At 32.3% G+C, this 27065-nt stretch overlaps 2 protein-coding genes across 9 annotated transcripts in view; one reads left to right on the top strand and one right to left on the bottom strand.

Moving 5' to 3' along the window:
* Nucleotides 1–526: 526 nt before the first annotated feature.
* The window catches only part of LOC105254246 (probable beta-hexosaminidase fdl), a 35985-nt gene continuing 9446 nt past the window's right edge, over nt 527–27065 (bottom strand). Inside the window, exons 2-8 of one of the 5 annotated variants that reach the window (XM_011262794.3) lie at nt 17962–18018; nt 5814–5957; nt 5234–5335; nt 2613–2875; nt 1932–2543; nt 1053–1782; nt 527–987 (exon numbers count right to left, since the gene is read on the bottom strand). In XM_011262794.3, the coding sequence (XP_011261096.1) occupies nt 840–987; nt 1053–1782; nt 1932–2543; nt 2613–2875; nt 5234–5335; nt 5814–5947 (1989 nt within the window). In that variant the 5' untranslated portion in view covers nt 5948–5957; nt 17962–18018 and the 3' untranslated portion in view covers nt 527–839. Of the gene's footprint in view, nt 988–1052; nt 1783–1931; nt 2544–2612; nt 2876–5233; nt 5336–5813; nt 5958–8792; nt 8956–9281; nt 9385–17961; nt 18019–27065 lie in introns of those variants that run through there. The other 4 variants (XM_020028436.2, XM_011262796.3, XM_011262797.3 and 1 more) reach the window with 4 other exon arrangements.
* LOC105254244 lies at nt 9438–26069 on the top strand. 4 transcript variants are annotated; one of them, XM_011262788.3, is made up of 6 exons: nt 9438–9617; nt 20575–20739; nt 21824–22007; nt 22089–22449; nt 23624–23780; nt 24993–25310. In XM_011262788.3, exons 4-6 carry the CDS (start codon nt 22283–22285, stop codon nt 25308–25310), a joined length of 642 nt encoding a protein of 213 aa, XP_011261090.1. In that variant the 5' UTR covers nt 9438–9617; nt 20575–20739; nt 21824–22007; nt 22089–22282. The 4 variants fall into 4 exon arrangements, with proteins under 4 accessions (XP_011261090.1, XP_011261093.1, XP_011261092.1 ...); XM_011262791.3 differs by having other exon boundaries at nt 21824–22449; nt 23636–23780; nt 24993–26069; XM_011262790.3 differs by having other exon boundaries at nt 21824–22449; nt 24996–26069.

Genomic DNA, 27065 nt, shown 5'->3' with positions numbered 1-27065 from the left:
AAAAAATTTTCATATTTTAATATGGAAAAAAATAGAATTAAGAATAACGCATAATTTCATAATACATTCGTATTAAAATTTCGTTGCAATTTAAAAATAATATATTTCTTCTTGATATGGAATTTATTATCAAAATAAGTGTTTAAACATAGAAAAAAATTAAAAGATCTGCGATATTTTTACATTAACGCAATTGAATTACAATTTGAATTTGAACATCATAATAATTAATAATTGCGAAAGCATTACACTGAAACAATTTTTACATTCTTGACTGCGATTCTTGTTAAGTAGACGCTTATAAAACTAAGCTCGCCAAAGCACTTTTCAAAAGAAATTCAATTGTCCTACGTTATAAATCATGTATTCAAGATAATCATGTATTCAAGATAATACATGTTGATTTAAATTCACAACTTACCTGTCGTCGCTTGTATAATCTTATAGCTCTGGCATATCTATGTGTTTACGCACACACAGAGTGCGTAAATGATGGTTTTTGAATCAATTATCATTCACTATATTGATACTGTCTTCGAAATTGTCTCGTATTTCTTTGACGTTTGTCGCATCTCGCGAATGATGAATATCATTATTCGATAAATTGGATGATTTATCGAGCAGGAACGATTGTCAAGTATGTCGACAGGTTATCGAGAAATTTCGTGAATCACGAATACGCGATGTAATTGCGCGTCGGACGAAATCGATTTCGACAAGGCTTGTGGTAGACATCGTCTTTTCTTACGGTGTCCCAGTTTCATACGATTATCAGTACTGCAGGTACAGCACTCGCGGGACGACTGATTGATAGTTCGCGAATTTCTAACGATCAGAGGTCAGAGACATTTACCGGGGTTCTGGGAACACCAATACGGCCACATGGACTCCGTCTTGATGCCTCTGCTATTCAGAATTTCGATGTGCATGGCCAATCTGGTGTAAACATTTTCATCCGTGGAATAACTATTCGTCGGTAAGTCACTCCTGAAAAAGATTTTCTTCGTAAAAATATTCCTAAAAATGACATTCTTCTATATAATATTATTTACCATAGTCGTTCAGCAAACGCTGACGCCCTGGGCCATAGTCGAGGTCCCAAGGATGATTGTCCAGTTTGCTCGTTCCAGATCGCCGCTTCGCCGCCGAGCACCAGAGGCAGCTGCTGTGGTGGATAATCCTTCCACGGACGATGATTGTAGACGGTTTGCCAGGTACGATATTCGCCGCACGCGGCTTCACCGCTCTCTCGCCACCTGCCAAAGCCGCAGTCCAGATACCATGCGTCTACATGCGAAAGGATTACGCGAAAGCCGTCCTCCAGTAAGTCCGGTGTTTCCGGCCAATTGCTACCACCCCAGGATTGGATGACATGGATCTTCGGATCGAAGTACATCATGATGTATGGTCTTTTGGTCAATGGCGAGCTCCATATAATCACTGCTTTCGGCACTTTATCGTGATTCGCCCGGATCAATCGTTGCAACATCTTCGTCTCGAATTCCGCCCACAGAGCATGATGATCTGTCATGTTCTGCGCCTGCATAGCCAAAGTGATGTTGCCGTACTGTGCCCAACATTCGAGGTTTACCTCATCGCCACCGAGATGCACCACATCGCGCACCTCGGTGAGGTCCAACAGCTCCCGGTACAGACCCTCGAGTATTCGATACGTGTGTTCGTTTATAGGATTCAACTGGCCGCAATTCGGCTCGCCACAATATGACGACCACGGCTGTTGATCCACGCATAATGCCAACTCACCGAAACCATGTTCCGCACCTAGCATCATACACAAAAATGATCTATTTTAGTAAATAAAAATTAATACTAAAAAATGTGACAATTCTAATAATTTTAAAATCATATAGACCTACGTAATATCTCTTTATTTTATGTATTTAGAATTAAGATTTTGCACTTGAACTTACCCCATTGCCACCCAGCGCCAGCATGAGCCGGAGAATCGATCTCGATGATGATTCTGACACCACGTATCCTCGCGTAATCGGTCAGATCCTTCACGTCATCGGGTGTGTAAATCTGATCGCCGCTGTAAGCGCCCCATCTCGCCATCTCCGGAAATTGTGCCGAATCGAAGGGAAAACTCTGAGAGTCAGTAAGATGCCAGTGAAAGGTATTAAGCTTCGTAGCTGCCATACCGTCGATCACTCTCTTCAGCTCCTCGACGGAGAAAAATTGCCTGCCGGTGTCGACTAGGAGGCCGCGATAAGGGAATATGGGTTTGTCCTCGATAGAAGCTCGTGTAAGAACACGAAGAGCACCCTGCTTGCCAGCGGCCTCGTCCCACCAGATCAATTGACTGAGAGTCTCGAGACCGTGTCGCAGCCCGAAATAACTTTTTCCCGTGATTCTGGCCTCCAGGATCTTCCCTTTCGATGCAACTTCCAGCTTGTATGATTCGTCGGTGTCCAGAGATAGAGTGGTGCCCCGTGCGTTATCAGCGCTCAGATATATGATGAATGTATCGATACCGGATCGACTTTTGGCGTTCAATACTTTGATCAGACTTCTGATGTTCCCTGCCATTAAATAAACATCTTTGAGATGTTCCAGGATACGCTTCTCTCCTTGGGTTTATCAACACTCACCAATGAAGACATCCTTCGCTTGCTCCAACAGATCCTTCGTTTCTTGGTCATTCGTATCGATAGTGACGAATTCGATTTGCTGAAGATGCAGGATGACACTGTCATCGCCGAGGACGACATTCCCAGTCGGTCTGGGCCACAATAGACGAGCGTTCCCTCCACAATGCGCGGTGCAGGTCGCCAAGGACGTCCTCGAGGATCTTACTGCTCGCCTCTCGCATCGATTTGCTACACATGCCCAGGACCACGGACTTTGAAACGTCCTACGAGTGTAAAAGTTGAGTTTGTAAGTTGGTCCATTTTACTTGCGTAATATTTTACGTGATATAATGTATATATATGATGCTTGGTAATTTATGTGACACGAAAAATATTGAAAATTTAATATCTCTTACATAAAAGAAATCTATTAATTTCTCTCTAAAAAGAAATAACTTATTTCTTCTCTAAATTTTATTGATCTATCTGTACTTTGTACATGTCATAGATTATCAAGTACTGTATATAGTTATGTTTTTTTTTTAATTATCTAGAGTTTATGCGACATTTGTTTTGTAATCGATATAGAAAGAGTTAAAAATAGATATGTTCAAGGATAGATAAGTTCAAGGAAATATATATAGTAAACAATGTTAATTTCAAGCTCCATTTTGCAGAGTTAAGATGGTTAGGAAATTTAGTTTGTCGCAATAAATGATCATATCTATTTTTATAAACGCCACATTATTTATATATTTATTATATAATTATTTGATATAATTATTGCAATCAATTATATTTCATATTTAATAATTGGCTCAACAATAGCGATAACAGACAATATATAAATGCATAAAATGAAAAATAAAAACAAGGAAAAACTAAATTACAAAATTAAGATTAAAGTTTAATATTATAAACAAATAATTAAGATAAAAAATCACAAGTTAAATTTATATTTTAAAACTATTTCATCAATATGTATAGTATGTACATATATACATAATATATACATATTTATTATATACATATTTATTTTTATTTTAATAAAAAGAAATATATCTTTATAAAAATAATTACCAAAATATTCCATAATCAATTGGAATCAGCACTATTTTATTATTAGATTGTAAGTCGTTTAATAACATGTTAATCAAATAATTTCGTAAATCGAAAGTGGAAAGAAAACGAATCTTTACAATTCTCTCATTTTGACAAAAAATATAAAATCCATCTTCGCAACTCATTTTCTATTCTTTGCCAAACTGATAATATCGTAACTCTGAGAAATGAAAAGCTGCTCATTACAATGGTAAGATGAATAAGAGTACAAAAAGTACCACTGGGATTGTTCGAATTAAATGTTCAGGAAAAGGAAGAGTAGAAGAGAAAAACGATGTTTGCTGATCGAAGCGCAGGAAAATAGTTGGCTAATCATGAACGGGAAAAAGTCTACCCAAAGTTAAAAAAAATGAACGAATGTATCGTTAGAAAATGAATGTTTCGATGAAATTCCAAAGGAAATTGCGAATAAAGCAACGATGATTTTAACTGATTAATAAAACCTTAAATTAGAATTATATACAGAATTGTAAAATTATATTTTATACTAGAAATTGATGCGATTGTCCATGAATAAAATGCAAAAAAAATTTCCTCTCGAAGAAAAATTTCCTTTTCGAAGAATCTTTTCAATCCTTCGCAATTTCATAAACTTGTAGCCAAACTTGCACTGTATTTCAAAAAGCAAAAGCGAGTTGTTTTCAAAATTAAGGCTGGGAAAATCGGGTTCGCGAAGCGGGTCAGGACAGATGCAACACGGTGCGCGAGCAGTATAATCTGCGAAATACGGAAAACAATGGTGCGCAACAATAGTGTACGTTTAGTATGATGGACGTGTTCGGGCAAGTGGATTAAACGAATGAATGTCAGAATGAGGTGCGACGTTGCAAGGAAAACGAGAAGTGCAAGACTAGAGAATATACGAGAGTTCCCACGCGAAAATTCAGAACATTTGGGAATTTGTTCACGAAGCAATCGACGTGTTGTAGGTCGCGCCCGAATAACGTCTTAATTGGGAGAATGATGTCTGATTGGTATCGGGTTAGCACGTGACTGGTTTCGAAAAGAGGAAAAAAAATATAACGAGATATTTATAACCCAAATATAATACATAGCTTAGCTTTTCAAAAATATATCCAATATATTTCAAATACATGTTGATATTTATATAGAAAAGATTCAATAAATATATATAAACAAATAAAGAGAGATATAATATTATTATGGATTTTATCTTACAAAACCTGTAACATTTGAACCTTTTTTTATCGTAAAACATAAATTTTATTTTTCTATAAAACTTCCAATTTAAACGCACTTCTTTTTTTAAAAATTAAAAATGTTTATTTTTATTTTCAATAACAATTCAAAATTAAATGTACATGATATCATTCAATGTGTAACTTGATGAATGATAAAGTTCAACGTATTTTTAAATATCTTTTTTTTTTCAAACCAGACACATCCAAACAGACCAATCGAGGCAAAAGCGGAGATGAATTCGAGCTTAAGGCATCAGAAATACGCGGTACAGCTCGTCTAGCTTAAAATTCCATCCCCAATCAGAAACTGTCCGTTACCTAGACTCTTCCAGATACTCGTAAAGCCGTTCCTCGGGTCCGATGGTGGTTTCATTACCCACCAGGTAATTAACCAAGCCGCGTTGCAAGTCCTCTAGTCTTCTTCGATGCGCGTTGTGATGCGAGAGAGAGTACGAAATAAATTCAAAATAAAAAAAACATGCAATGTGAAAATAATCAAAAGGCATTGGGGATTAAAATATATCGCGAAAAATAAATCTGGCCACGCGTTAGTGAAAATTATAGGAACATAAAAATTAAAAAGAAGAAAGGCACCTTTCGCACATATATGTTTCATTTAGTTATAAATCGGAAATATTTCCAATTTTTCTATAAATTTTCGTAATTTCTTTTCTTCATAAAAAATAATATACATATAAAATCATACATCGAAGCATGAGATAGCGGTGCCCAAAAAAAGTCGCCCGCTTTTCTAAATATAGGCAAATAAATCGACTATTCTAGATATAATTACTCATCCTCAAGAGTGAAACATCAATTACTATTTTTTTATCTGTCAAATCATATGTTTGAGGGAAAATAAATAGAATAAACTGTAATCTTGCCGGAAATTGCTCACCGACGAGTCGCAAACGGCTGCAGCGATGCGAGCGGCGGAGCATGAGCATACATGGCGATCAGCAGGACTCCGGTCATCAGGACGAGGAAGAGGAGAACTCTCCTCATCCATCCGCTGGGCATGCTACCCACCATTCTGGCGAGTCTGTAAATAAACGAAAGGGAAAAAATTATGTGTACGGTTGCCGGAACTCGCGGCTCGAACGAGCGGATTAATTAGATTGAGGCAATCATTTCATCGCAACGTTAGCGATATCTCTCATGTTTAAATCGTTTATCATTTCCTCGTCCATAAACTGATGAATAAAATTATTCGATGAGAAAAGCGCAAATTTCTTCCGCGTTTATTCTCATTTCTTATTAGCATTTAGCGTAACCGATTATTTCAAACATTTTTTATATAATTTCTATATAATTTCAATCGTGCTCTAACGCGTGAAAAAAAGATAAATATATTTAAATTATAGATATTTAAATGTATATTATATAGTCATATTTTCTCTATTTTCTGCTCTATTTTCATTTTAATTAAAGCGATAAATGTAGTCGTTTTTAATGATGGTTAATTAATACGTATTGTGAATTGAAAATTCTTATTTCCGGTCAGATCATGGTTACATTTCAATTTTAACACGAAGACAAGATGATTCACATTTACTAGCAAATGCACAACAAGGATATAGATGCGCATTCCTATTGCGAAATCTTGAGATGGTGACACATGAGAGATAAGGCGTGATTTACGTGGAAAGCGTGTCTGCATAAAGACACAGTGCGGTATATCTCGAGATTAGAGACCTGAAAGGAAATGCTCCTCGCGTATTTCCGGCGATTCTTCTAGCGCGGGAAAACGCGTTGTTCTTTTTCATCGGGCCAAACAACGAGAAAGACAGCGGCGAAAGTGTTTCGGACGTAAATGCACGCGCGTAAAAGCGCTTGCTTTCCCACTTTATGATCTCACGAAGATTTATGGACCTTTGCCAGGCATCGCCTTTCTGATATTATATTACATTTCCGTCGGAAACCCAAGCAGATTTTCATCCCTCGCGATACGATCCGTCGAGACATATCCGATGTTACAGTTCAGTTTCTCGATATAAATACGTTGAGGAAATTTCGTATAAATGCAATATTCGCGATATTTGCGGAAATCGAATTATTTCGCAAATTCACGTTTAATAAGAATATTTTAATGCTAAAGAAAATTTCATGTTAAAATTACATAAAATTAAATATTTTAAATATCTCAATAATTAAATAATAGATTAAATATAATAGATTTATAATAGATATAATATATTATATCTTAGGATTTTACCTTAGGATTATATAATAGATTAAATATATAATAAATATAATACAATGAATGATCGATTATCAGAGAGAGAGAGAGAGAGAGAGAGAGAGAGAGAGAGAGAGAGAGAGAGAGAGAGAGAGAGAGAGAGAGAGAGAGAGAGAGAGAGAGATATTATTCATTTATTAAATATTTTATACATATATTTTAAACACATACATATATATATACATATAGCATATATAAATATTAATTTAATAAATAAATAAATATATATATATATATATATATTTATTAAAATTTAATAAATGAATAATCTCTCTCTTTTCCTTTTTGATAATAAATAATCGATCACTCATTGTATTATGTTCTATTATATTATTTTTCTCTTTATTGAAAAATGCGATCTCATTTTTGTCAGAAAAACACGTTCTATTAACGACTGCTACATTTCTGAGATGACCGAGTGTTTATTTCGACTTCGCATCGTAAAGAGAAGCAGCATCGTCGAGTGTTGTTACTTATCGTGGTAAGTGATGGTGTCTACGGACCACCTGTCGAATTGCACAGAAATACACTTTGGACGAGCCAAGCTCTAAGCTTAGCTAGTTCAGCTCTCAAAATATGAAACGCGAAGACGGTACCGCGGTTCTGATTACTACATAGACAACACTTGGCACCTTGCTAAGGTGCTTAGACCCGGGGATAGGCACTTTAGGTTTGGATGCCGTTGTCCGAAATGAGTCACAATGTTCTACATGCTAATTTATTCCATCGTAATCATAAGCCTACCGTCTGACACGACAGTTATAAGAGAAGCAACACTGGTTTTAACAATTTTCGTGAACTGTTATTTTTAATTCCGAGTACGTATCTGATGTGTTTTGCATTTGGGCAACTCTAATGACATTCATGCACGAAACCAAGACGACTAAGCGAAATAGAACGGTACAAAACTCGAAAAAATCGATCGCAAGTAACGGCAAACTGATCGATATCAAACAACTATACTAAATCAAAAGGCATGACTCAGTAAATATCGTATCCAAAAAGAAAAAAAATGATCATAGAGAGTTTTGGCAAAAATTCTATATATGCTACATATTTTTAAAATGTAAACATTTGTCAGATGGAACTTTTCTTTGTCATAAATAAATAAATCTTTGTATAAATAATTAAGCAGTGAACAAGATAAATAAAAGATAACAAGCAGAATTTTACAATACACAACGAATCATTAAAGATATCAAAGATATTAATATAACTAAAAAGCAGAATTATACACACATGCACATTTTATATATAACAACATCACAGACATATTAAATATATTAAAAAAAATAAAATAATACATATATGTGTATATAAATTTTATGTTTTTCTTTTCCTGTAAAAAGATATAATAAAAATACACTTTAATATAATTGTGCTTAGTGTGTAATTACTTTAATCATAAATTAACATAATTACTTCAATATAACTACAATAAAATGATACAAATAATATTTAATTTTATTATACAATTCACGATAAAATATTAAGATAATAAAAAAGTTATATTAATAGGAATATGTGCTTTTAATCTTTCATAATAGGATTTCTCCTCGTATTATAAATTTCACTTTCTAAAAAACAGACTTGATCGACGATGCGAGAAACTAAACGACATAAGTACACTGTCCATACCACTAGATCACTGTCTACGTCACGTAGATCAACTCCTCGCATAAGACCACAATTTCCACGTCGAGAATCCAATTCGACAGAGATCGTTTGAATTTCGCACGACACTCGGATGAAATACTATACCGTCGTGATACCTATGTGACGACATCGGGAACCACGACGGAGAGATCCAACCGACTGACGATCCAACACCGCACCGCACCAAACCACGTTGTCCGAAATACACCCTCGCGCGAACGGGTGGTTTAACATTACCGCCACGCCGGTGCAAAGGCAGGTATAAAACCTTCTTCCTCTCTTTCTCTCTCGAGTAACGAGGGTGGTGGCGGAAGCGGGACTAACGCGAAAGAAAGAGAGGCGCAGCGACGAGGGTGAGTCGAAAGAGGGTGGTCAAGAGAGTGTGACGCAACGACGCGGACGACGAAGTCGAAGAAGGTGGGAGCGACGGCGGCCTCCGTTGTTCGTGCCTCCGGCACACGTGAACTATACCTAAATGCCGTGCCTGGCCGCGGGTCGCGTGGCGTAGCCAAGCAACGAGCGTGCCATGACCGTCGTCGCCGATAGTCTCCGACGGAACGGTACTAAGGACGGACCGGACGCAGAATTTGCCCGACGCAGGACGGGATCGTCGTCAACGTCTCGCCTCCCCGTGCGCGCGGTCGACGCCGCGCGTCACGCACGCGGCGTCGCACCGTCGTCGTCGTCGTGGTGATCAACTTGGAACGAATGGACACCAGCCAGGATTGTCATCGATCGCCAGAAACGGTACCGCAGGTGTTTAGCGAGCGACCGATCGACCAGCCTCTGTCGTGTACTGAGAAAAAGGTTGGTTTCACTTAGCAAATTGACACTTGTCACAGGGCAAACAGGTATCAAGTGAAATTGGAGGGTGCGATGTAGCTAATACCCGACGGATGGATTTATGTTTTGAAAAATTCTCTAGATTAAGTAGCTCTATATCTAAAAAATATCTGTTCAAAAATTAAAGATGAATTAACTTGAAGAGCTTTCTTAAATAATTGAAGAAAAAAATCAATATTGAATCAATATCTTTAGAAAATTAAATTTAGATTAATTTTTTTATTTGAAAAAGAGATAAATTAGAAAAATTCAACATTGCATTCTTCAATTAATAAAATGCTTTTATTGATTTTATTGGCAAGTAAATGAATTAAAAAATATTAATTTTTTTTTGTTAACTTTGGATTTATTTAGTGAATCAACTAATAGTTTCGTTTTCTCATCGATAATTTTCTCTTTATAAGTTGAAAAAATGCGTTTATTAAAACAAGGATTAAGAAATGTAAAATATTAAACAGGCTGTTTAATAATAGCAACATTTCGTGAGAGCTTCTAGTTCTAAAACAAATTAGCTGATGTAATTAGGTAATAAAACTATAGAATATTTAGATATAATTTCAAGTAAGCGCTTTTCTGTGTTACCTTGAACACCCTACATAAAGATCTCATTTGGCACGCTTAAAGCACTGCTATTAATATTCAAAGGGAAGGGAACCGAAAAATATATTTTCAAAAATTAAAGATGAGAATTAATTTGAAGAGCTTTCTTAAATAATTGAAGAAAAAAATCAATATCTTTAGAAAATTAAATTTAGATTAATTTTTTTATTTGAAAAAAAGATAAATTAGAAAAATTCAACATTGCATTCTTCAATTAATAAAATGCTTTTATTGATTTTATTGGCAAGTAAATGAATTAAGAAATATTAATTTTTTTTGTTAACTTTGGATTTATTTACTGAAACAACTAATAGTTACGTTTTCTCATCGATAATTTTCTCCTTATAAGTTGAAAAAATGCGTTTATTAAAACAAGGATTAAGAAATGTAAAATATTAAACAGGCTGTTTAATAATAGCAACATTTCGAGAGCTTCTAGTCTAAAACAAATTAGCTAATGTAATTAGGTAATAAAACTATAGAATATTTAGATATAATTTCAAGTAAGCGCTTTACTGTGTTACCTTGAACACCCTACATAAAGGTCACATTTGGCACGCTTAAAGCACTGCTATTAATATTCAAAGGGAAGGGAACCGTAAATCACTAATTTAATTACGCTTTAATCGAACGTAAATAATACCTCGAATTTACATCGTTTGATCCGTGTACAAGCTCATAAGAATACCAATATCCGAGGTCAATAATAATTGATATTCGGACATTAAAGATACTCCCTTCTGGCATTAATCGCAAAATGATCGAAATTTCGCATTTTCGTTCTTTAAAAATATTTGCGTATCTTCTCTCTCATAATATCGATAACAAATATATTCGTGAGAAATATTTATTCAGCTACTATATCGCGTACGCGAACGTGACATTGCATAGCAATGATCGTCAGCACTTGTGTGTGCAATGTCGTATATATCTCTCCGCTTCTAAGGACCTTAAATTATTCTCTGTACCTCAGAAGCAACGTGTAATACCATTGATGACGTCCTCACTCTCTCATCCCATCGCAATCGTTAGATTATAAAATGATATGCTGGCGCACGTCTTGCGGCAAGTCATCTTGCCAAGGATCCTCACGTGGCATTAAATCACATGACATTCGTAATCACGACAGCTTGACGGTATTAATTGTCATTATGAAATACATTCAAAAGCGGTTTTAAATACTTGGATAACCATGGAATATAATCGAACCGTCACAAATGAGTATATTATGTATGACATTCGATGTCATGACATCAAATACGGGAGCACAATTAGCACGATATTTCATATCCGGTGGTGTCGGATGCATTAATTATTGTAAAAAACATTTTTAGCAAAAAAAGACAGTAGACTGAATTAATCTGTATTTACAATAATCGCAGAATATAGTATCATTTCGATATTATTTTGTATTCTCATTATTGCTAACAATAATTTTCGATAATCAAGATACTGATAAACATTATGTAAAATATTGTTATTAAAGAGTTAAATTAAATAATCTAAGTATAAGTAAACAAAAATTGGAAAAAAATATGATTAATTAAGGATTATGTACAAGTATATATATATTAAGATTATTAGTAGTAAGTAATAGTATTAAAATAAACATGAGTAATAGTATTAAAATAAACATCTGTGGGGGAATCTAGCTATTTTTTTATCCTCCTCATAAAAAATATAGCTAATAAAAGTGAATCTAAATAAAAAATAAATCTAATATTAAAACAAGCACATACAAAATTAAGAAACGATTTAAGCGAAAAAATTAGAAATGTAAATTTCATTAATGATTAATTTAATATTGAGTCTTAGGTTACCATTTGAAAAATAACTTATTGAATGTATCTACTAAATTTACTGAAATTCTACTTTTCACTAATTGGATTCACTAAAAAATTTAAGATAGTAACTGTATGCTACATGTTCCACAATCAATTAACCGTTTTCATTAGTTTGATTGAAAATCTCGTCGCAATATATTAAATCATTTAAACAAAAGCGTAGGATATATTTTCTTGTTCCATTTTTTTATTGTTCTTGTTATATTTTGGATTAAATTTAGTATTTTGTTTGAACTAATAATTCTGTAAAAAAACAACTTCAAAAGCTTTATTAACGAGTATTTTATTAAATTACTGCCGTTTACAACTCTAATTTTACTTGTTTTGATTTTTTTGTGATTTTATATAAAAATGAGAGTAGTCAACAATAATTTATCATATAAAAGAAATAATTGAAAATTCAGATTTGCTTTGCATGACAATTCGATACGTGAGAGATTCCTTTTTTATCAAATCTTAAAAAGTAAAGAATATAATTTGTGTTTAATGTGCTCCTTATAATGATTATATTTATTCAATAATTACAAAATTAGTTTTCATTTAGTATGTCATCGACCCATAAACTCTTTGATCGCAACAATATATAACCATTTAATTATAATCTTCACTTATTATAATTTGCGGCTTGACTTTCGAAATACACCTTATAATATTGACGACCAATGTTTCAAATCCTCAATTGCGATCGCTATAACCATCATTTTAGCTCTTTTCAATTAATTGAGTTTAACGAGGAAAGCTCCGAGGGCATTATCTTGTGAAGATCGGCTTCAGCCAAGTAGTGAATCGTGCGCGTCAAGCTGAGCCGAGGCGTTCGATACAAAATGGGAAAAAGGCCGACGTGGTTTTGCGTGGTCGAGGGCGAACCCACCTACATCTACAACATCGGTGGAGGCACCCATGTAGCTCTATATATAGAACCCGTAGGTTATATACACCGTATGTTACGTGTCTACGACGCGTCTTTTAATCGATACATGCACGCAATCACGCTCGATGTCATATGTCCATCAGGCTTATTTAAAAGTGGTTTTGTTTGTATCATGTTTTTGCAATTTGAAAGTTTTGTTTTATCTGACTAATTGTAAGATATTATTCAAAAGATGTCGTGTCACGGCTATAAAACATCGCGATAATGATAGTTTTGTCCATAACATGATTTTTGAACCTTTAAAATTTAATTTTGCTTATCTGGTAATTCCAATAGTAGTAAAATATTCAATATAAAGTGAGGAAAAAATTAATAACGCGTTATTATAAAATATATGGTGATGATAATATTTTATTTTATAATTTTCAAGACGTAGGAATTTAATTTTAATTTATAATCAATTTTATTCAATGAGACTTAAGAGGCAAAAAAATTCTGATAATGCTATTATATAATAATAACATAATAATGAACAATGATAGCCACTTTGTGATCTTCTAAATTGAAAATTATGATTTTCTTTAATTGATAAGTTTATTTTAATCAATGAAACGTTGCCTCATGATTGAGAAATGCACAAGTATGATATATCATAATTAAACTTAATTTAGAAAGTCTTCGTGCTAAATTAAAGGTAATCTTATCTTTCTTTCAACTAATCGCTTTAATTAAAGATAATTAAAAGTGACGAAGCAATTACAGTCGGATAGTTCTTACATCTTAAATAATGAAAATAGCGTTAATGAATTTTATTTTCACACATGAAAATCGCAAGACTCATGTTTTTTATATAAATTTTGTATGCAAATAAGAATGCCATTAAATTTGAAAGAATTACTCAAGCAGTCAAGGTAAATGCAATTCCTCACCGTGTTTCTGTAAAATATATTGAAGTTCATTGCACCAATTAAATGCACTGGTGATGTGTTATAGAAGTCAAATTTGCACACGATACGAGTTAACACTAGGTGTGCATAATTTTCGCTACATATCACGTCGGGGAAACTAATTGGAGTACAGCGACATTATGTGACAACACCAATTAGCGAACCGCAAATAGTGTGAACATATGCTTTCCTAATGTGGTTACTTGCAGTCCTCGTTTATTTACATTTCATCCTTGTATCTTGAGAGTGAGTAAAAATTTCGACAATAAGGAGAAAATTAAAAAATATTTCATTTAAATTAAGAACTTTTAATATGTTTTAAAAACTTATACATGTAAAATGTGTTTCATACCTGTATTAAAGAGAAACTTGCACGATATTCTGTTTTTAATAAAGTTTAATTATTACAAAATCGAACGAATTAATGGAACTTCTTAACTAGGAAAAGATAATTTCGAGAACTTGTCGTGCAAAACCGATGATTGCGACGACAGATTTTCTTAACTACTTCCTTCTCATGAAACTTTTTGTAGCTTTGAAAAAATAAATGTTATAAATTTTAAAAAGAACAATTATATATACATATATACATATGAATATATTCAGGATGTCCCAGTTATCTTCCGTCATCTTTCAAAGACAGATTCCTGGGATCTGAAGACGATTTTTCCTCAACGAAAATGAGGCACTAATAATTTTCGAATTATAAGTGATTGGAAATAAGGGGTTTTTCATAAAATAAGCTTTGTAGAAATAAAATATTAACAACACACATTCTTTGATTAATTTTAAATAGAATTTACTTTAGTTGAGTTTTAATTTAAGACTTAATTGCAAAGATATATGATGATAAAAACATGCAAAAAATGATGACCTTCATTGATATTTTCGCTGAGGAAAAATCGTCGTCAAATGATCCCAGGAATCTGTCTTTGAAAGATGACGAAAGATAACTGGGATACCCTCTCTCTCTCTCTCTCTCTCTCTCTGTGTGTGTGTGTGTGTGTGTGTGTGTATACATACGTATATATGAACATATATGGTATATATGAATATGTAAATGTGTGTATGTATATTTGCATTGTAATTAATTTTTTTGTAATAAATCTAATAAACTTCTAATAGAACTTATATTATTTATACCATTAAGATACTCTCCAATATAATTAACTAATACACTTATTAATGCACTAATTATAATATGAAATATCTATGTGATTTTCATTACATTAATTACTAAATTAGATAAATTAGAAAAATAAAGAAAATAAAAAAACTATTATTATTAATTAACTTTAAAATTAAAAACAAATAAATTATTAAAAATTAAAAACTGCAATGTCAAACAATATCTATTATGTGTGTGAAAAGAAATCGATTAATTTTAATTAACAACAAAGCGATTCTTTTTTTACGAATTGTCATCTTGATCATAACATAAATAAAGAATGTGTGTTTAAAGATCGCGACGTTAATATTACGTAAACTGAAGTGTTCTAGATGTTTTAACCAACATCGATTTCGCTATCAGGCGCAGTATCTTTAGAATACAGCGTATTATATAAAAGTATACGATATGATGGCGATAACTGTCACGTCGATATGCCCGATACGAAGAAAAAAAACGAATGATCCGCACGTACATCAACGAATTGAACACGTAACGTGAAAAATATACCGAAACAATTTGGCGAAATTGGAGACGAATGTATCCACGATCGAAGTCTTGATATGCATAAATTTGCATTGTCGCCGATGCGCAGGAACACTCCGGTGAATAATTCGAGAGTTCCACTGGCCTTCGGAAAAGTTGCAAAAGTAAGGACATACAGAAAGAGCTTATATAGCCGTGGCTTTAATGCGGTTAATGTCGCTAAATGTCGCTGGGTCATTACTAAGGGGAAATGGCCCATAAGATACGACAGATTTCATTTATTGTTAGAAGGGGACACCTCGTCACGGTGACTGCTGTCATTGATGGTTTTTACAGTTTCAAAAAGCTATAAAGTACACAAGTATGGAGGAAATTGTGGATAATTAAAAACATTCCTCTTTATTCAAGGCTAATATTTAAATGACGCGAGTGACATATTCTATAAATTATTGAAGCTTTATGTGAAATATCTAATTAATCTAATTAATTTTTTCATTATTACTAAAAAAAACTTGTAAAATTATTTTCTAATTTTTCTCAAAGTTATTTTACAAATATATAATATACAAATATATCCATAAAGATTCAAATCCATATTAACGATGGATTCTATGGATATTGTTGAGAATCTACCTTGGTTGTTGAACGTATTGGAGAGAGGCTTAACTTGAAGAAGTAGATCAAAAGCACGGATGCGTTACGAACGTTCCATGATTAATACAAATTCTCGGCAGATGCCTCAATATTTAGAAAACAACTACCTCTAGTAGCCTTAAGCTTTGCATTTACCGTACGATTAATAATACATAATGATATATGTGCGAATGATATTTACTATCTCTTTCATACATGTATATGTAAATACTCTCGTTATATATTATTATAGATTTAATTATACAACATTCTACAAGAAAAAAAAATTAATACTAATTGAAATCAATTAAAAAATAATCATCAACAATCTGTTATTTGTATTAATAGTGTAAATAATAAAAAGTTATATATGAAAGTCATCTGCGATTTGTATCAAGAAATGTCGATGACCTCGAATGATTATCAAACTGTGAAAATTTCTTTAAAAGACCTAATCAGCAGATGCATATAACAACTGCAAAATACGGTACTATATCGTGAGAGAATATCGCGCTGTAGAGCTGATGTGAGCCAAGGCCGTCGATTAGCAAGAAAGCCCGATTGAAGCGTTCGAATATATGACACTGATACTTCATGAATTAAAAATTAAAAGAAATTGGAGAGAACTCATCATAATAGTTACAAATAGCTTCTAAAAATATACGGAAGAGGTTAGTTCGGAGAAATGTTCTAAAAGTATCACTAATAGAGAGAAAGAATTTACATAAAAAAATATTTGTTTTATATCAATAATTGTGTTGAAAACAATCGAGAATTAAAGATAAATTAAACTGCAGAAATGTAAACCTCTTGCATGTTTCATGGACAGTTAAATATTATTCAGAGGAAATCAATTTTTTTTCCCAGATAAAAAATCGAGATGTAAAAGTAATCATCCGTAAAAATCTATACAAGCATAAAATGTTATTTTTAAATAAAGTATGTTACACAATTGCAAAAAACCTAAATAAAGTTTTAACGTCGGGTCGAATATCGCGTGACATCATGGCCTCCTCAGATAATCAAGCAGGTGCATGGGTGGTTGATTAGGTTAAATGCGCAGCTGAATAGTCGGCGACTCTAGATCCGAATGGGGTAGAAGATAATTTGCCGTAATAATTGTTTAGGTCGATAAGTGCAACAATATTGCTAATATTAACCGTAATTGTATCTATCGAATACTGTTCTAATGAGATATCAATTAGTTTCGCTTCGGGTAGAAATAGTGCGATTATATGAAAATTTTCCTCTCGATTAGATAAATAAGAATGAATAGGAACGTGAATGAATAGGAACATGAATAATATGTATCAAAATATTAATGCAATGATAGATAATTACATGATTACATGATTGCATAATGCAAATCAAAGTACACGATTAAAAATTATTATATGAAAATTTTGATATGTATCATTAGCTTTTTTAGTATATTATCGACAATCAAATAATGGGGGCAAATAATAAAATTACTTAGAATAATTTAATAATATAATATAAAAAAGTATATATATTACGCATTACGCAATTAGATCTCACATCATATCTCTTTCATTAAAATTTATTGTTAATATATAGAAAACAAAAATAATTTGTTTCTTTTATTTAATGGTTTAAGAATTCTTGGGTTATGAATTAATTAAGAGCAAAGTTTCTACTCGTACATCTTATCAAGTAATTATCGTATATCTTTAAGTTAAACATAGTAAAACATAAATTACATAACACGCGTTTGTTCTATTTTACATTGTAGACTTACCTGTAATTCGGGCGGTCTTGCAAACTTCCTCATCTAACGTCTTTCATTTACGCGAATCTGCAACAAACGACATACATTCCCATTGTAAAGTCTGGAGTAATACAATTTCGAGCAGTGATCTCGTCTCTCGAATATATGATGTGCGAATTTTCATGCAGCGCTTCATGCTCACTATTTTTAGTATCAATATCAATCCAATCCATAACATTTTATGCTTGTATAGATTGCTTAAAATTCACTACGAGTTGCAATGATTTTATGAGTTATACCATCTTTTATCTATGCAGTCTCCGCCACACAGACATAAGTTTAATAGCCGTTATTGATTAGTTCGTCGCATAAAAGAACATATGATGTCATCGTACAGCATCGTACAACAGCGTAAACTATACTCATTATCGATTAAAAAAAAATATGTTGAATGAACTCCTTTCCTGATAAAATGACTATGCAATTAATAATGTATTGTAATAACCCAATAATATAGTATCATAAATAAATGTATATAATGTTTAACATATCAAATAAAAATATCTCCAAATTCTGATAAAATTAAATTTATATTATAAACTGCATCGTATACGTAATAAATGCAAATAATGTTTCAATTACTATTTTTTAATTTTGATATTGTCAGCACGTTAATATTTTATAAGGATTATTGTTATCATCTCGCAGATCATTTTAATAAAAATAAATAAATAAGTTATTTAGATAATTATTATATTAATAACGAATAAAATCGCAATTGAATTTTATTAACAATTTATGTATACATGCGAGGCTATAAATATTCCTAGAGTTTTACATCATACATTATCAAATCCGATTGCAACTTCATTAATACGCCAGGCAGAAATGCGGATACCATACCGCTAAGAAACGAAGAAAAGAAACGTATCAGAGTAGCAAAGTGAGGTAAAGACGCGGTCACAAGTTTTCTAGCCTTTCTCTTTATGTGCAGTTTCGCCTCTCACAAATACACGTAAAAGGTATGAAAAATTTGCATCACGTTGTCTTGAGAATATAAGCTAAAAATATTTCCAGCGATTCAATATTTATGTATTTGTTAAAATTAGACGTTGTGATTATAAATCAATTATTAATCGATTTTAAGACAATCTTAAACTTCATCAATGAGGAATATAAATCAATAAATTTTAAGTCTTGCGTTATAATATTGTGTATATATAACTCAAATTTAAATTAAATTAATTAAACAATTTTAATTTATACTAACGTTATATTAGTAACATAATGGAATAATTTATATTAATGAATTTATATTAATATTTGAATTATATATATATATATATATATATATATATATATATATATATATACACATATTATACGTCTATCATATCATAGAATAAATCAAAGATTTGAAATTTATTTAGAGCAAACCTTATTGAAAAAAAAAAACATTTCTTGAAATAAAGTTTGAAGTTTGAAATTTTCTTTTCCTCGATTTATATGCGCATGATCACGTTAAATATCTTAACCGCAGTCTAATAAATTAACACCAAGTGGATTATCCTTGAAATTAACTAACGTATCGGACGGTAAAATGAGTATTTAAAATGAGTATTGATCGCTATCTGAGAGTGGGACGACTCCTAAGGGAATATTCTCTCTGATATATTCTTGATGATATTTACTCTTCCAATTATATCGCAAAATAAACAAATGTAAATAGCATCGAGAAAAATAATATTATATACGTTATTTCATTTCGATTTTGAAATATATTTCCGTTAGCAGAAACTATCTCGTTAATGCGCTTATTCTGAAATTCACAAAGTTTATTCAACGAAATTGAAATTCTTATAAGCAAACAATTAATGAATTGATATTCTGTTATAATATAACAGAAAATAATAATGAAAATTGTGTCAAAATTAATGAATGAATTAAAAACTAAAAATATATATTTCTAGCGGTTTATTATGTTCATGTATTCGTTAAAGCTAGAAAAAAATATATTTTCATCAAGAGTGCATAAATAATAAACTTTAAAAATATTTTTAATTCTTTCATTAATTTTGACATGATTTTCATCATTTTCCTATTAAAGTAATTAATTTTATTAATTTATCCTTTATTTATTTAATAATTGTTCATTATATATATATAACGATTTCTATAGTTTTTTGTTTGATCAAATGATAGCTAATATCTATATCAAATTTCTGATATTCATTCAATCTATCATTTTTCACTTATCGAATCTAGAACTTGTGCGTATTCTTTTCCAAATAGATATTAAATAAATAATTTATTTTTGTTGTGTATATATATATATATATATATATATATATATATATATTCTATTTGCACAACAAAAATAAATTTTTTATTTAATATCTATTTGGAAAAGAATACGCACAAGTACTAGATTCGATATATATATATATATATATATATATATATATATATATATTTGCACAACAAAAATAAATTATTTATTTAATATCTTTTTGGAAAAGAATACGCACAAGTTCTAGATTCGATAAGTGAAAAATGGATAGATTGAATAAATATCAGAAATTTGATATAGATATCAGCTATCATTTGGTCAAACAAGAAACTACAGAAATCGTTTATTTACAGATTGTGATAAGGAAACAAGACGCGTTCTTTCTGACAGAAGACGAGGCTATCGACTGAAATTCGACGTGCTGGAGAAACGATGACGTGCGCGTTTCACGCGCGAGTAAACCTGCCTCCGGAAATCCGTAAAGTCGCGCGATCGCGGAGGAGTTCCTCGCACTACACGTGAGTACAATGAGGAATTCAATTTGGACCATTGGCATTCCGCGTGAATCGCATCGCGACTCGACTTTGCAAAAAAGCGAAATGGGCGAAATTCGCACTGTCGACTTCGCGACACGACGAAATAATGCGACGTCTGTGAGTACAATGAGGAAATTTTATCTACCGCAACAAAAACGCGTGATAAAAGTATCTCTGTTTAACGGTAAACGTACCGTTAAACAAAGACAATAATACAGGTCACGGATTGCGAAGAACATTTATTGAATTGGCACTATTCCAAACCGATTTATTGTTTCTTAGCTGTTAATTTAATGCCAGTTTAAATGTTTATTTGAAGCATTTAAATTAATATTTGCAACATATACACTCATTATTTTTATAAAATGCATAATGTTAATCTTTTTTAATAATTCTTACACAACTGTTATTTTTATATATCGATTTATCTATCATAATTTTATCATTGTTATTTTATATAGGTATAAAAATGTAGATATAAAAATGCACATAATATTTTTAATCAATTTTTCTCTTCGCATTTTAAAAGAAGTTAATTATCACTGTTATCACAATTATATCACTGTTGCATTGACATGAAACATATTCGCAGAAAGATTTAATTTTAAAGAAAAAATGAATAAAATCATATATTTAGTGACAATATACATTTGATTTCATTATTAATTTTGAAAATTAGAGCATGTCTTAAATTCTAAGTTTATTCTAGTTCAATTTAATTTATATATTAAATATTTTATTTATATATCTCAATATTATACATATTATTGCATACGAACACGTGTGATGACACAAGAATGACAGCAATTCTTTGATTTTTTCTATTTTTTTCTTTAAAATTAAATCTTTCTGCGAGCATGTCTCACGTCAATGCAACAGTAATATAATTGACTTCTTTTAAAATGCAAAGAGAAAAATTGATTTAAAAATGTGTATTTTTATACCTACATAAAATAACAATAATAAAATTATGATGGACAAGTCAACATATAAAAATAACAGTTGTATAAGAATTATAAAAGGCAAAAATTATGCATTTTATAAAAATAATGACAATGTATTCCAGATCTGAGGTTCATTTCAGCCGCGAAGATCCCCCCGAGCGATCTAGTCGATCGTAATGTAAAATCGATCGTGCTCGGGGGGAACCGAAGAGAGGAATGCATCCGGCGGGCTTTTTCGACGAGAGGCGTTTCCGGAAACGATAGACTCCTTCTCAGGCCGATCAGCAGCAATCTCGGAGTAGCACGGTTCGAGATTACTCCGCTCTCGATCTTTCAAACTATCCCGACTGATAACTATCAGCAATACTCTCCTTCTCTCTCTTTTAGCAATTACCACATATATCGATCTCGATGCACGAGATTTCTCTGGCAAGCCTAACGAGGCAGGAAGAATTACAACTCTAGAGAGGAAGGAGGAGGGATAATTAAATTCAGTTAATTAGCTGCTATTCGATGCTATTTGCAAAGAACAGGAAGAGATGCGATTAGAAGAGTTTTTATAGGACGAAAATAAAGACATAATGCAGAAGATAGCGGTAATGCAGACCGCGATACACAAAGGCTATAATAATGGCAGCAATGTTGATGCGAGTAACGCCCTGCCAGATTACAACGACTCGTCGTCGACCAGCAAGAGCGGTCGTTTCGACGCGGATCTGCACGGCAACGTTAACCTTCTTCTTGGTAGGTGAGTAACAATCGTGCCGGCCGATGCTAACAGCATGGTTTGGAAAGCAAACGTCATTAAATTAATTCCGAAGATGCCTTCTTATATAAGTCAATTTCATATCTGACAAGCGACCCTAATCTCTCAATATCTTAATATATTATATAGTCTGTATATTAAATTAAATCATTGCACGAAATAAACTTTAAATTGTCTAGATAGCCAATGATTGAAAATTCAATTATTCGAAGGGTGACAGGTTCAATAAATACATTAGAAATAAATTGACTATTGAAAGAACGCAAGATATTTCTTCGCAACAAGTATTATATTATTGTGAAATTGAATTTCATATGAATATAAATAAATAAGTAAATCGTGTATATATGAATATTAATTACATTGATACTATATATTTTTTCTTTTTTTAACATCTTTTAAAATATTAACTATTTGATAAAATATTAATTAAAATATTTGAAATTTCTTTCCGAGAGTATATTTATATTTTGCGAAAAATTAATAATATTGTTAACAATATTCTACAAATTAGAATTGAAGTAGTTGAAAGAGTTCTATTGTCATATTCCATATATATGAAAATAAATATTCATATAGACAAAATTAAATACGTTGTTAAATCTCTGGATAATTAATTTTTATTACAAGTCACTTTGAAAAATCTAAAATAAAAAGGTCTACCATAAATGTTAAATAATTATCGTAATTACCAATGATGTATAGTGCATTGTGTATATATTAAAGAAGAAAAAGATAAAAGTTATTTGATTTTTAAATACTTGTCGCGATAAAACTCTTCGAGCAAACATCGAAAAATGAGAAAGTTGCTATAATACAATAATTGTTCTATATCTCTTAAATTAATACCTATTCTGTCATCTTTCAAATTAACCTTTATTAATATGTTTATATATACGTTTAAAGTATTTTTGCGACATGCAGTTTTATCTAATCGCTGCAGAAAGTTATTTGTCAAAATGTAACAGGTGTTAAAAGTTACGTTTTATATCCATGTTTAATAATTTCCGCTTCCATTGGGAAAAATCGCACGCTCACTTTTTCACTAAGGCAGTCATCTGCCCTTTATAGCAGCCTCGTTTTTCCCCTGGATGCACGGGCACCTTTTTGCACAAAAAGCACCGTCTAAACATCGCCTATATTGGTTCGCTTTTAGCGCCATGATCAGCGCTGTGATCATGATGGTGGTGCTCATATGCTACTGCTGTCACAAGAACGTCCGGAAGCATCGACCACAGGAATATTCGCAGTACTGGAGGGCCGAGCCAGACATTCATAGTCTAGAAGTCTTTACCATGGATGCACATGCCATGGTAAGTGAAAATTTCTAATCGAAAGATTATTTTCATCGTAGATATTGCAAAAATTATCTCCGTTGAAATCATAATCTTTAATATTAAGTTTTTACACAAATATAAAGTGGAAATAAAATCTTTTATTAACTCTAAGAAGATATTAACTATAAATTTTATTAAGCTTTCTCTGCTATAAAATCTGTAGATTAGTTTAAACACTGGTTACGTTAAAAAAATGTATGTATGTGAAGAAATAATTTGAAACATATTAATTTATATGCTCTATATCTCTCTGAGTATATGTGTGCGTGCAGCCTTTTTATATTTTATTCTATCTTATTTTAATTATTGTTTATTATATATCATGGAATTTTTTAAATTCCACGATATATCTGTGCTTAAAAAAATAAAATCAATTCGAAATGCAGCCAGATATAGCGATTTATTATCCGCATACATCTCTGACGTTTGATTCACGGGAAGTCTTCTATTTTCGATATTAAAAATTTTCATAATGAGGTCTCGCTGGACGTTTTCCAAATTTTATCCACATTTACTCCGAAGCATCTCTTCCGAAAATACTTTTCGCTATATCTGGGATACTCTACAATGTTACATGAAGCTACTCTTAAATCATGCCATCTACTCGACATGTGCACCGCGAGTCGCTATTTCCATGTACCGACCTTTTACGCAATCTCTCATAGTCGCTCACCTCTTTGTGGTTGCATACACAATTAAATAAAAATTCGCATATCTCGTAGAAACCACGCCCTCGTGTTATACATATAAACAGGCCGCGAGAACAACGCCTGGAATTGTACACTGCAATGCGACAACGTGCATATTTCGCACCTTCGTCTTGAGAATGTCCTCAAGTTTACAGATGAAATGGAGAAATAAAACACAAAGAAATGGAGAAATAAAACACAAAGAACACAAAAGATAAAATATTACCAGCTTGCATAGTAACATAACTACAAAAAAAATTTTTTTAAATATGTTTTAAATATGTAAAAATTAGAAATTGGTTGATCATTAAAAAATATAATTTTAAAAAAGCATTTAAATATTCATTTTTATTATTATGCGGATGATCTATTAATATATTATTTATTATATTAATATATTATTTAGTTTTAGATTGAATGTTTGTATATCTTATTCTTTATATTTTTATTTTTTCACGTTTTACTCTCTTGCACTTCTAACAATTCCGTCTCTCTCCAGCAGTGTCTCGAGAGATCGACGGGAACTCAAGCCCATCAGGAAGAGGGAGTGTCCACATCTCTTCCGCTGTGTCCCGTGACCTCAGGTCCGCCGCCAGCTTACGAGAGTCTCATCTTCGACCCTCGGGCACTGCCCTCGCCGACCGACAAGAAAGACGAGTCTGACGATCCCGGTAGCATTATCTCGCCCCCGGTGAACAGCCTACCCAGCGAATCGGAGGCCAACAGGATCAACAAGCGAGAAGATGTCCCGAGGGACGATCAGGGTTTGCCTTCCTACGAGGCCGCCCTAAAATTAGAAGCTGACGGCTACGTTTAAGTGCTGGATAAGGATCGAAAACTGCTTCGAACTGCGGATCTTGAATCGTGAAAATTTCCGTCGCCGAGTCACGGATTTCAGAATAAAATACCATGATCGATACCATGGGCGGCTCTGATTGGCTGTGAACGATAGCTGTTGACAGCTGAAGTCATCAATATCGACGCGAAAACATCTGCAAAAGTTACCATTCCGAACGACACAGACAGCTGAGATTGGATTCTTGATTAAAAGAATAGGTTGAGAAACAAAATAGTTAAACTCATTTTCTAACTAGATTTGCCGTCCGAAAATAAGATGCAAGAGATTGTGAGCGCTTGTTTTTGAAAAATTCTGACAAACTTTTTTTATCTCTGTGTTATATTTAAGATGCACAAAAATGCAGAGTGATTTCAATCCAACGGATAAGAAAGAAAGATAAAAAGCAAGAATTCTTTTTGGAAATATAAATAGTATATAATATATGAAAAATGCATGTATAGAGGAAAATCTTACTATAAAGAAAAAAGTTCTAAAAAAAAGTTGAAACATTATTTTTTTCTCATCTTATTGAAAAGTTTCTGAGAAACTCGTAACTAGTAAAATATTACAAAAGATAAGTGCCTGAATTCATTATTTTTTTACGCGTTAAAATGAAAAAAATGAAACAAGATGAAACAAAGCATTGAGGTGAGACAATTTTTCCAAAGTACATACTATTTTTCTTTGTATCAAACAAAACGACACGTAAAATCTTTTCGAATAATTTTTTCGATATAAAATATAATAAAAGAAAATTTTCGTAAAATGTAACATTCCTCGATTTTTCTATTTTTCGATGATCTCTATGATACGTCGATAATATATTAAATGTAGAGCGTGTATGTCGTAGAAATATGCATATTCAATTTTAAATTGCGCCAGAAAAGAATATAGACAAGCGTACGAGACATAAGTCAATATGTATATGAAATATGTACATGTATATGAAAAAACGGTACATAAATTGTGTAGTCAGGCAGTGAAGAGAAAGACCTAATTTCACAGATAATTACATTTTATAGACACTAAGGAGAAGAATTCTTAACGGCATATTTTTCCCCTTAGTCATTAGTTTAAGAGAGCAAGAGAGAACGTATACAAAACGTGTCACCGTTAGATTTCCGTTTGAATAAACAATGCGCATAGCAATAAATGATATTTCGCAGAATAGTGCACGACATCGCGAAGTTTATGTACATTTCGCTGAGAGACTGTTTCAAAACCATATCATTTCACATACACCTTTCCTCTGTATGATAGGGCGAATATGTAAATAAAGATCTATGCATTTTATGTACATTCGATATGCATTTTCAAGCGTGCTGCGGCACGACAATCGCAATGATGATTTATTATTGTACACAGCACGAATATTATGCAGTGAGCGTCATCGATAAATTGGTGCCTATCACGAACGAAATTATGCCGAAATTATTTCGATTTATTTACATTAATATAAAGTTTATTGTGCGAATAAGACTTGCAAATAAGAATTTTTTCTGTCTCCAATTATAACTGCAATAATAATTAATGCAATGTATCATTAACAGGACGCAGATAATGTTGTGTAAATAATACTAATCGCTACGTTTCTCTCGCCTTGTACATATTTTAATAATCGAATCGTGAGATTATTTCATCGGGCTTACTTAATTGCGACAGCAATTAGCCTGCAGATTTGCAAGAGAGAAATGATAACCTTGATATCTAGAGAAAAAAATATTTGCTTGAAAA

The sequence above is a fragment of the Camponotus floridanus genome, unplaced genomic scaffold (genome assembly GCF_003227725.1).
Source record: "Camponotus floridanus strain SB8 unplaced genomic scaffold, Cflo_v7.5 scaffold30, whole genome shotgun sequence".
Taxonomy (NCBI): Eukaryota; Metazoa; Arthropoda; class Insecta; order Hymenoptera; family Formicidae; genus Camponotus; species Camponotus floridanus.
Note: the sequence above shows the minus strand (reverse complement) of the source record. Positions and strands in the feature narration are given on the sequence as shown.

Excerpts from the sequence above, each read along its gene's own strand:
- LOC105254244 (XM_025410210.1), top strand. The coding sequence starts at position 22,283 with ATGCAGAAGATAGCGGTAATGCAGACCGCGATACACAAAGGCTATAAT. Across the intron at positions 22,450-23,623 it reads GTTAACCTTCTTCTTGGTAG|CGCCATGATCAGCGCTGTGA; the intron begins GTGAGTAACAAT and ends GTTCGCTTTTAG. Across the intron at positions 23,781-24,992 it reads CCATGGATGCACATGCCATG|CAGTGTCTCGAGAGATCGAC; the intron begins GTAAGTGAAAAT and ends GTCTCTCTCCAG.